The sequence below is a fragment of the Azolla caroliniana genome, unplaced genomic scaffold, assembly GCF_043228905.1.
Source record: "Azolla caroliniana isolate FFs.n. ecotype wild unplaced genomic scaffold, voAzoCaro1.0.p SCAF_20, whole genome shotgun sequence".
Taxonomy (NCBI): domain Eukaryota; kingdom Viridiplantae; phylum Streptophyta; class Polypodiopsida; order Salviniales; family Salviniaceae; genus Azolla; species Azolla caroliniana.
In genome coordinates, this window is record NW_028230455.1 from 10,012,207 (window position 1) to 10,023,158 (window position 10,952).

Sequence of the window (10,952 nt, forward strand, 5' to 3'; positions counted from 1 at the left end):
AATGTCGGATGCATCCACAAATACGTGAAAAGGTTGTGTCCAATCTGGAGGTTGGACGATCGGGGCGTGGGACAACATGACTTTCAAGTATTGATACACCATGTCTTCACGTTCCGTCCACCGAAAGGGCACCATGTGAACCGCGGCGTGTAATGGAGTGGCAAAATCGGCAAGGTATCGGAGAATACGATTGTGCAACCGTATTTGGCCCAGGAATCTGTTGAGAGATTTAGCCATGGTCAGAGCCGGGGTGTGTAAGATGGCTTGAACTTTGGCGGGATCCATCGCGATGCCATCTTTGGCGGGATCCATCTTTATAAAGTGTATTTTTTTGGACATAGGGGTAGTTAGGTAAATTTGGAACTTCCAGGGGCATTCTGGTAAATAGACGAACTTCCAGGGGTATCTTGGTACTTTTCCCTTTTTTATATTATATGGACAATAAAGAGTTGGTGCCAGGAATCCTAAACTTGGTATGATGGGGGAGGTGCTCATGCATATTGTACTTGTGTATGGACACTATCACATGGATAATAAAGAGATGACACTTGGAATCCTAAACTTAGTGTGAGAAGGATGTTGTCATGTGTAATTTTCTGTCATTGTCCCCTACCATTACTGGTTAACCATTCCTGGAATTAGTTTCTGATTCAATACCATGCTCATAGGATTATGTTTGTGCTAATATTGGGCTTTTTAATTGGATTCAACAATAGTTTGTTCTTAGTTCATAATGGTTGTTTTTCTGTTCTTAGTTCATAATGGATGCTTTGAGTAACTAATTTAGTTATTGTTGTTTCTCAAAATTGAGACAACATTTTAGAATGTAATCTCCCATTTTGGTTTCATAGGCCAATTTAACCTATTTTAACATATCTTTCTTTCTCCGAAGTGTTTATAACAATTTGGAATTATGGTATTGCATAATGTTTGCCATTGGTCATAATGGTTGTTTTTCAATTCTTAGTACTTAGTTAACTTGTAATGAAGGATCTTGTAGTGATTATCTCAAGAAAAGTGATTGAGTAATTGCTTTGAGTAACTAAATGTCTCATAATGGCTATTTTTCTGTTCATAATGGATGCTTTGAGTAACTAATTTAGTTATTGTTGTTTCTCAAAATTGAGACAACATTTTAGAATGTAATCTCCCTTTTTGGTTTCATAGGCCATTTTAACCTATGTTAACATTTCTTTCTTTCTCTGAAGTGATTATCTCAAGAAAAGTGATTAAGTAATTGCTTTGAGTAACTAAATGTCTCATAGTGGCTATTCTTAGTTCATAATGGTTGTTTACTAAATCATTGTGGTCAATTTTTAGATTCTTCACTTCTAGGATCATCTAGATTCACACAAGAGGTGCTTCAAAGAGCGTCTGAGAACTACTTACAATATTTAATTAAGTACCAAGAATCGTTAAAGTCTATTCCATCTCGCATAGCAATGTTTTTTTATCCCAGGTAATGCTTACCTTTATGTCTTACAATTTTCATCATGATTTCTAATTTTTTATTTGAGTTTAAAACCTTTTTATTTGTTATACAGATTGCCTCTTCCAAATAATCATACAGAAATAGAGTTAGATATTAAGTTGGTTGAAAGCATGATTGAATCCCAGTATCACTCGTTCTCGAGTGATGTCGAACCACCTTTGGCTTCAACCACAATACATCAAAATGATAACAACTCTAAAATTTGGAGGTTAATGGGTGTAAATAATTTCACGGTCAAAATTTAAGTACTTTATAAGACTACCTTCGGCTAGCAGAGACAAGGATCCTTTACCGTGGTGGAATGATAATAAATCTGCAATGCCACAACTATATAGGATGGCATGTGATTACCTCACTATACCAGCATCATCAGTATCTGCTGAAGAGGCTAATTCAGTAGCAAAAACTATCTTTGATAATAGGATTAAACTACATTCATGCACTTTCAAAGCTAAAATGTGTATTCAATCATGGATGGATGTTTTAAAAGAACCTAATGTTCAGTTGACAAATCATTTTCACACCACTTATGAAGAACTAACAATGAATTTGGATGATCTTGTTGCGAAAGACGAGGTTATAGATTACATATTACATGATAGTAAAGGAAAATTAAGGTTCGCATACTTGTTACTTGGTTGTTTTTTATTTGAGTCTTTACTTAAATTATTTTTATTACTAATTACTTGTTTTATGTATTTTATATGTATAGGAATCATATTGATTCTTGACAAGTTAATGAAAATGGTGGTTGCAATTGGAGATCCTCAAAGTCATTGTAATTTTTACTACATACTTTTTACTATTTTCTTTTTTATTCGATTCTTTAAATTTTTTATTACTAATTACTTAATTCTTTTACATATTTTATACTTTCAGGAATCCCTTATTCAAACATTGGAAACAAAAAGAGGAACATTCATTTACATATATGGTCCTATGGATTTGGAAATGCTTCATTTGAAGTATGAACTCTATTATATGGATTGTTGTTCTTAAGTTATACAGATTTGAAGTTTGAACTCTATTATATGGATTTTTGTTATCATTCCAAAAAACATGTTATAATTTTGGAAAACATGTTATAAATTTTTGTTTATTTTATGATGTTCTAGTCTTTGGTTTGGTTCAATTTATAGTTCCGTGTTGGTCAATGGTCGGATTATGTAAAAAACAATTTGGTTTGGTTTTGATATATAATAAACTGGTTTGGTTTTGATTTTTGATAAACCGGCTCAGTTTGGTTCTAAATTTTTGTAAACAGTTTGGTTTCCCCTACCTTTTAAACGGTTTGGTTTGGTTTGGTTTGGTTTCAAGCTCAAGAAACCGAACCGCACCCATTACTAGCACAAAGGAACACATACACACCACACTATATTTAAAAAAATTCTTTCAATAGGTTTGTTAAAAGCAGATGTCTTGGCAAGGGGTTAACAATCATTTGGATGTTTGAGAATCCTACACATTCTAATGTGGTTGCCCATTTATAGAAAATTTTGCATAAACTTTATGAAATTAATTTCCATATCATTAAATTACTCATAGAAAGAATAACCGCTCGACTTCAATATCATGGATATAAGTTAGCGGAGCAGATCACTCATAAAAACCTTGTACTAAGGTACAAACAAAGACAATTGAATTATATGAAAAACAAACACATAATCTTAATGGTCCAGCACATGGAGCTGAGAATTTACTGAACTGCTTTAAACAGTATGGTTTATATTATTGAAAGAGTTTGATTGGCCGCCCATTTCTGATATCTTTAAGTATACTAACCCTTATTGTTTGTTTTGACAAAGATAATAAGTGAATAACATGCAAGTATGTTGATAAGAGTAGCTAAATACATGTAAATAATGAAAATTTTATATACAATGAAACCCTTGGCTGCGAGCTTCTTCAACGGCAGTTCGTAGTACATGTATAACAGCAGCTGGATCCTGTGAACCAAACACAGAACTCCCTGCAACTATGCAATTTGCCCCTGCATTGGCAGCTGCTTCAATAGTTGAAGGGCCAAGTCCTCCATCAACCTATTAAGGGTCACATCAATGTAATCATAATTTAATGACACTGTATTTTAAGTTTGTGAACATAAAAAACACATATACCCGTGACAGTTCACGTAATCAACAAAAAATCAATTTTAACATCAAAATGTATATATATACCTATAAAGGTTCATACCATGCAATTATGATGATTATATACAGTAAAATAAACTGATAATATATGTCAAATCAAAATTATGTTTTTAAAATGAATATATATATATATATATATCTTACAATTAAGTTCGCATGTAATTATAATCATCATACAGCAAATAACGATAGCTTATTTAATATCAACATATATACCTATACAGATTCACGTCATGCAATTATAATCACTTATACGAAATCAAAAACTGTGTTTTAACTATTATGGTAAAAGATCTGAGAAGATGCATGCCTCAATGTTAAGCCATGGGAACATTTTCCTTAAAGTTTTGACCTGACAAAGAAAAAAACTTAATATCAGCTAATTTTACTTGCTTGATATACTTAGCTAAACCTCTTGAGAGAGGAACCATAATAGAACCAGTCAGAACAAATAACTTACTTTAGCCATCATTTCTGGCATGAATTTCTGTCCACCAAAACCGGGCTCCACCGTCATCACTAGCACCAGATCTACATGCTCTTCACTTTCAAGCTGTTCAAACAGTCATCAATTGTTTATGTATGAAAAAAACTACAATGGGATGATCATGAGCAAAGCCATGAAATAGGCAATTCTGCAAACCAGTTACATGTTCTTCACTTTGAAGCTGTTAAAATTGTATCAGTTCTTTACATAAGATACAAGTTCTAACGATGAAACAGTGAAACACTTGGAAATGGTAAAACTTCATCACATGGAATCAGCTAGAGCATGAAAATTTGTTCATATGTGCATGTTCAAATATACATCTGAAATTTCAAATATAGGAAAAAAAAAGCAGAACATCTAGATGATCAGACCAGACCATACACATATGAATAAAATGTTACATAGTAAAATGAAATTCAACTTATGTAGCTATTTGAAGACATCTTCTTCCATGCACTAGCATTAAATTGTTTCCTTTGAATGGATTCTTCTAGAAACAAAATATTTATGAGGATGAGGGCATTTAGGGCTTAAAAAGCTCGGCTCTAACATTGATTCCAGAAAAAGCTACACCAAGAAACAATCAACAATATCAGAATGAATAATTGTAAATAATGTCGCACAGATGTTTGCAGCACAATAGCACATTTCCATGTGGGAAAAAGATGGTATTCAGAAGAGAACTTGGAGAAATATTACTTAGGTTTCATTATCATTTTGAGAAATAAGCCTTTTATAATAGATTGTATAAGGGCTACCTTTTGCTAGACAATATTAAATATTCACCAGCTGCGTGCATGTGGTTGAAATTATCAGTGAACACAATGGCTAAATGATTGTTAAAATGAGGACTATAAGACCTTCAATTGAAATTACTGTTACTAGCCTCTTCACCATGTGTGTGCGTGTATACATTGTGATCTTACCAATGGGAAAACCTCCTCGATTGGAGTGCCAGGCCTTAATGCAACCCCTGCTTGCATTCCAGAAGATTTGATACTCTTCAAGAGATCTTTCCATCCATCTGTAAATCAATATGTAATTGAATGAATCAAGATAAACCCCCAGGTGACATTATAGAGCTTGGAAGCCACCTTTTACAGCTTCAACATGAAACGTAAATCCAGAAGCTCCAGCTTTGGCAAAAGGGGCCACATAATCTGACGGATTAGTGACCATAAGGTGGCAATCTAGAAAAGCACTGGAACAAAATAAACTTGTGAAAAAAAAACTAATGTATGTCATATATTTTTTATCGTTCAAAAGTAGCCTATTATGACTTACTCAGTATGCTTTCTTAAGCTCTGTATGACAGGGGCACCAATTGTTAAATTTGGAACAAAATGGCTGCAAAGTATTGAGCAAACCCATCAACCCTCAAAACACAACAAGGTCTTCACAAGAGCTGAGTATTTAGCTATATCAAATCCATATCCTTTATTTAAGCACAACATGAGCTCTGTCGAATATGTTTCTGACCCATCACACCTTAAAATTCAATTTAAAGATAGTACTTTACAGAGACAAACCAGAACAAACCCTATTCATATCCACGTAGATTAAACTTCAAACAAAATCACACTGCTTGCAAAGGCTTGAAAACCACCTAGAGTCACAAGTATACATACCCATCCTGCACAAGAACATGCACAAGAAGTTCTATCAGTGAAAGCATATAGATTAGAATCTTAATGCAGTGCAGTGGCACTCCAGATGTATGGATATCCAAATCAAAGTTCCAGATATTCACCTCATTAAATTGCAGTACCAATACTTATAAACATGCAACTGGCTTATATTTTCTGATTGTATAATGCACATGAGTGCAACAAAAAAGCAATCAATATGAATGAGTGGGCGCTTTCTATGATCTACCAAAGTCATTATTTTTCCCAATATCTCTGTGTCAATCCATTAAAAGATCAATTGTACATGCAGAAAAGACTTTTACTTATAGATTGTAGTTCCTAGTTTTTTACAACATAGCCAACTCAGAAATAGTAAGTAGAAAAAAAGATGTAATTACAACTTTGGTCTTTTCAACATAATCCATGGTTCACCTCTAATTATTGTTGCCTAGAGAAGAGTATGAACCGGAGGTGTGAACGAGAGTCCTGGATAATGGATAATTAGGAATATTATATTAAGTAATGACGGATCCAGACGGATGTACCGATCTGGAGCCACACTGTTTTGTATCCTCGCCATTTTTTATCCTTGCAGGCTACCTATATAAGGATTCCGGATTGTATGTATCAAGTGCGAGTAATACAAATCTTTGTTGTTTATTCTGTGTACTTGCCTTCTGCACTCTTATATTAGAATCATACACATGTTAATTCGTAATCGGATACTGTGTATGCGTATCGGAACATAACCAGATACCTATAATCGTATGTGTGTATTAATCCATCCCTCCGACCACACCTTTGGGGAGTATTCTGGGAAGGGAATACCTTGTGTTTGCGACTACGACTAGTTCAGGATAAACAATTATTGTCCAAATACATTTTCCCTTCAATTATATGATTTCAGACATTCTTTTCAAAAGTTATGAGAGAGAAAAAGCGAACGACTGCATGAGGTGTCAAATTCGAACCCAATCTGTCAAGAGTGCTCCATGAATGTTCAGTGTGACAAAAATGTCTTGCTCATCCAAAGCACAGATTGTTTCACCAGTTTTTTTTGCTGAAAACTAGGGTCGTACTTGCAAGTTTATGTCTACACTTTTAAAGCATGACTCATGAGACCATCATGATCACATCCTTGCCAATTTGCTTTGATATTTAGAAAGGTTTATGGTTTTAATGTAAGGTTTAGTCGTAACAATAGAAAGAAAATATACCATTATGTCCATATGCAGCCAATCAGCGCCACAATCCATCATGCGTTGAGCTTCTGGAGCCAAGTTAGCAAAATCTGAGGAAAGCATCGATGGTGCTATCTTTGCTGAAGGGAACACAGAGCCACTCACCATTGTATCAGGGGATAGGGGGAGAATTCAAAAAATCTGAAATGGAAAAAGAAAACACATTTATTTACTTACATTAGTATTTATTGAGATCTGGCAGTATATAAAACTGCTGAACAAGATCAAAAGAAAGATGCGCCCAATAGTGAGAGCTTTGATGAAATTATATTCCAGAAGATTCTGGAACTGAACAACAGACTTCCAGGAAAATTCAGATTTGAACGACCTCACTCCAGGAGATTCCACAAATGAGCAAAAATTTCATTTATTTACTGAGATTATATGCATATTTACCTACAAATATCATTCGTATTTCACTAATCTCTTCTGCACCATAGATAAGAAGGCATGGCTATGCCTTTTCTAATGCAAAGTGTGAACATGTTCCATTCACTGTTTTTGTTCGCAAATGTTATGCCAAGATATTTTTTTTCTCTTTGTTGTAAAACAACAGAAAGATATATTCAATCGAAGCAATATGATCCAACACCCAACTAAGATTTCTATACTGAAGTTTAGAAGGAGAAGAAGAAAGAAAGATCAACAACAAAGAAAACAACCATCATTTTCTGTCGGATTCAGCAGAAAGATAAATATTACCTCCTGGGAATGAGGAACAGAAGCAGAGAATCGATCGACTGAATTTGTTTCTTCGATGAACACGACTGAAACAGAGGCCTCTCTCTGTCTCTCTCTGTCTCTCTGTGTTTAACCGAGCTTAAGAAGAGGAAAACCGAAATTCGGAGAATACCCCTGGGGATGAATTGTTTCATTTTTAAGTATTTCCCCAAATACCCCTGGGGATGAATTGTTTCATTTTTAAGTATTTCCCCAAATACCCCTAGAGGCATTTCTCTACAATTTTCCCCTCGCATATAAAATAAGACCTCCTTTTGACTCATCAAGGAGCATGTGCCAAGAGGCTTTCCAAGCAGCTCTACCTCCTCTTCTTCTCTCTCGATTCGTTTCCTTCTTCTTCTTCTACTCTCCTCGTCAACACCTCATCGATGATATATGTATAGAATACATATATATACAGGATTTGTCTCGAAGTGTCCTAGAAAGCACTAGAAATCTGTTATGCCGAGGGAAATATCGTGGAGGAAGAGACAATCGCGCGTATGTCTGCCCAAAAGTGAGTGCTTGAAGAAGGAGAATTCATTCTAGAGAATTTTGGTTGGCCGGCCATCATGTAGTTATGTGATGTTCGTCCAAAGATACTCGATACCTTACTGAGTTGAAAATCCAACAACACTTTGAGGTGGCTCTAAGAACAAACACCATATATCCATAAGTTCTTTCCAAAAATGAAGTCTCCTCGGAAATGGGCAGCGAGGTGATGCCTTACTGTTTCTTAAAAGTGTTGTTGTACCAATACTAGAGCGCATGGATAACCTATTTTGAACCAATTATGCATCTTGTTGTGGAAAATGCCTCTTCTTGTAGATTTATTCCAATTGGTAAAGCCCAAAGTAAGTGACACCATAAGATGGCCTCTTTCTTTTAATGACAAGGTGGCATGCCAATTTCTTCCTCTTAACATTTTTTCCACTAGAAAAGCAACGTAATTGTACACAATGGTTGATCACCCACTATGTTGGGTTTCTCCATAGAGCAATAAGAAGAAGCCAATATACTCGGGTAGTTGTAGCTTGATTCGTTGGTAGAGTTATAGAGCCAATAATCAAGTTCCAATCATGTAAACAAAATTGTATCTCTAATGGTGGAAAATATCAAATGTTGTCCGTTGGATATACTGACATAACTCGATAACATGACTTCCATATGGATGTCTAACATATTCACAAACATTAATCATCTCAACAAGACAATGTCATCCACAATGTTTAGCTGTTGACCTTTCTCAATCCAAGCATGTGGTGATGATACAAGTTTTTAAAAGCTTGCAATGCTCCACGTAATACTTGAATTATTATGGATGCATTTATGGTTATACAACGGAATGATAAGTTTAAAAGTTAACTTCTAAACATTCATGCATTAGTGCATTACGACGAACATGGAGTGCGGGCCACTCCCAATAACAATAGCCACCCCCAAAACCATTACTATCATGGTCACCTACAATTTCCCAACCTAATAGCCAATGGCCAATGGAACTATAATGTCAAAGAGACCCTTTAAGGTTTCCAACTTGTATAACGGGGGCAAGAGCTCAATCAAGTGTAAAAGAGGCCTTTTGGTACCCTCAACTTTGGAGCTACCTTTTGGTCCTCATTCTATCCCCTTTATGTCCAATAAGAGAGTTACTTTCCTCCATGTAGCTTTCCCACCGAATTAATTGAGATATACATGTTTCTTATTCTAAAACTATCCATTTAATCAAGACGTGTCCTATGTCTCTTATATAGTGATTATCAAATTAATTGAGAGTAACATGTTTCTTAATTAGTATAATGATTAAATGTGGCTTTAGGCTTGAGTGCACTAGCATATGTGTACTTAAAACAAACTGGCGCTAGTGGTGGCAAGGGGAGTTGGATTGGTCCCTTCATATGAGTGCAAGATTTAGATGTTGAAAGGGTGCGAATTAGGCCAAGAAACAACACGTTTGAGACTACGGGTTAATCATCTTGGGTCCATGATGGTATTGAGCGTATTTTGTTGGGTGAAGTCCATGAATTCTATGTGTGTATGGAGGGTTTTGTTGGTTGTTGATTTTAGTATTAACTCCCAAGTTCATCTCCCCTCTTGCGCCTAGATCCAAAGGAGGCGATACTTTTTAATTTATTTGAACGAGAATTTAATGTAGCAAAACGCGAGGAAAAGAGATTGTAAGTCTCATGGACATATGACATGCTATCAATGCCACACAAATTGCATCAAAGTCGAGCACTCAGTTGACCGATAATTGCATCAACTTTGATGCATAAGAATGCAACAATTTGGAAAGCAACGTAAAACTTGGAGAAGGTCAACAAACAACCGATTACATACATCAACTCATGGCCTTGGCCATCCAAAGGGAGAGCTGAAACTCCACGTGCTTCGAGAGATCAAGTGTCATTAGCATTGAAATGATGCACGTGTCACACACCAAGGGTAATGTGCCAGTGGGTTTAGGAAGCTCGACGACAAAGGATACGTAACGAACATTGGTTTTATTGGAAAAGCACGAAGCGGGAGGGGTATTGTGGGCAGGTGGACCCCCTCCTAGGCTCTCCTACTGTTTCCATTATGTTTTTTGTTATTACTTTTTCATCTGCTTGCTACTAACTATACTATGGTTAGGAGGAGAAAACCCGAGAATGCGAGGCCCTTCCGCGAACTCCAATTCACGCTATGATCGCTATGATCGAGACTAGTGCTCTTAGAGATTGGGGCCCATGTGTGGAATTGGGCGGACAAAAGAAATTTGGGCAGGCTTTTTTGGGCAGGCAAAGTGTGAAACCGAACCAGCCTCAGAGCTCAAACCCTAGAAAACCCTAGAAAGGACCCATAGACATGGTTCTCTGTGTCTCTTCTATATAACAGAAGACAAAACCCTAGAATTGGAAGGAACACAGAGCATCTGAGAGAGAGAGAGAGAGAGAGAGAGAGAGAGAGAGAGAGGTGGAAGATCAATGGGGCCGGAGCAATGAGGAAATGTTTCTAACCAGTCTAATATGCCAGTTCTGCTTCTGATTCATTCTGATGATAACTGGTACAAAAACAGTGCTGAGCTCTCCCCCCCCTTCTCTGCCTGCCTGTATAATCTTTCTTTTCGTCGATCCTGTTTGTTTGTGATCTTCTTCCTTCTTAGTTGTCTTCCTGTTCCCCTCTCCTTTCGATCTGTCTGATTCCTGCTGCAACTGGGCGCTTGTTATTCATTATCCCTTCAACTCTCCT

The 10,952-nt window shown here is 36.2% G+C and overlaps 1 protein-coding gene across 1 annotated transcript; it reads right to left on the minus strand.

Annotated features, from left to right (window-relative positions):
* Positions 1-3,187: 3,187 nt before the first annotated feature.
* LOC147850946 (ribulose-phosphate 3-epimerase, cytoplasmic isoform-like) lies at positions 3,188-7,808 on the minus strand. Its single transcript, XM_087335931.1, has 9 exons — positions 7,704-7,808; positions 6,978-7,142; positions 5,761-5,765; positions 5,417-5,479; positions 5,227-5,333; positions 5,059-5,156; positions 4,103-4,195; positions 3,953-3,994; positions 3,188-3,531 (listed from the first exon to the last, which is right to left on the minus strand). Exons 2-9 carry the CDS (start codon positions 7,107-7,109, stop codon positions 3,364-3,366), a joined length of 708 nt encoding a protein of 235 aa, XP_087192057.1. The 5' UTR covers positions 7,110-7,142; positions 7,704-7,808; the 3' UTR covers positions 3,188-3,363.
* Positions 7,809-10,952: the final 3,144 nt, after the last annotated feature.

Excerpts from the sequence above, each read along its gene's own strand:
- LOC147850946 (XM_087335931.1), bottom strand. The coding sequence starts at position 7,109 with ATGGTGAGTGGCTCTGTGTTCCCTTCAGCAAAGATAGCACCATCGATG. Across the intron at positions 5,334-5,416 it reads AGCTTAAGAAAGCATACTGA|TGCTTTTCTAGATTGCCACC; the intron begins GTAAGTCATAAT and ends ATTTTGTTCCAG. Across the intron at positions 4,196-5,058 it reads TCGAGGAGGTTTTCCCATTG|CTTGAAAGTGAAGAGCATGT; the intron begins GTAAGATCACAA and ends CTGTTTGAACAG.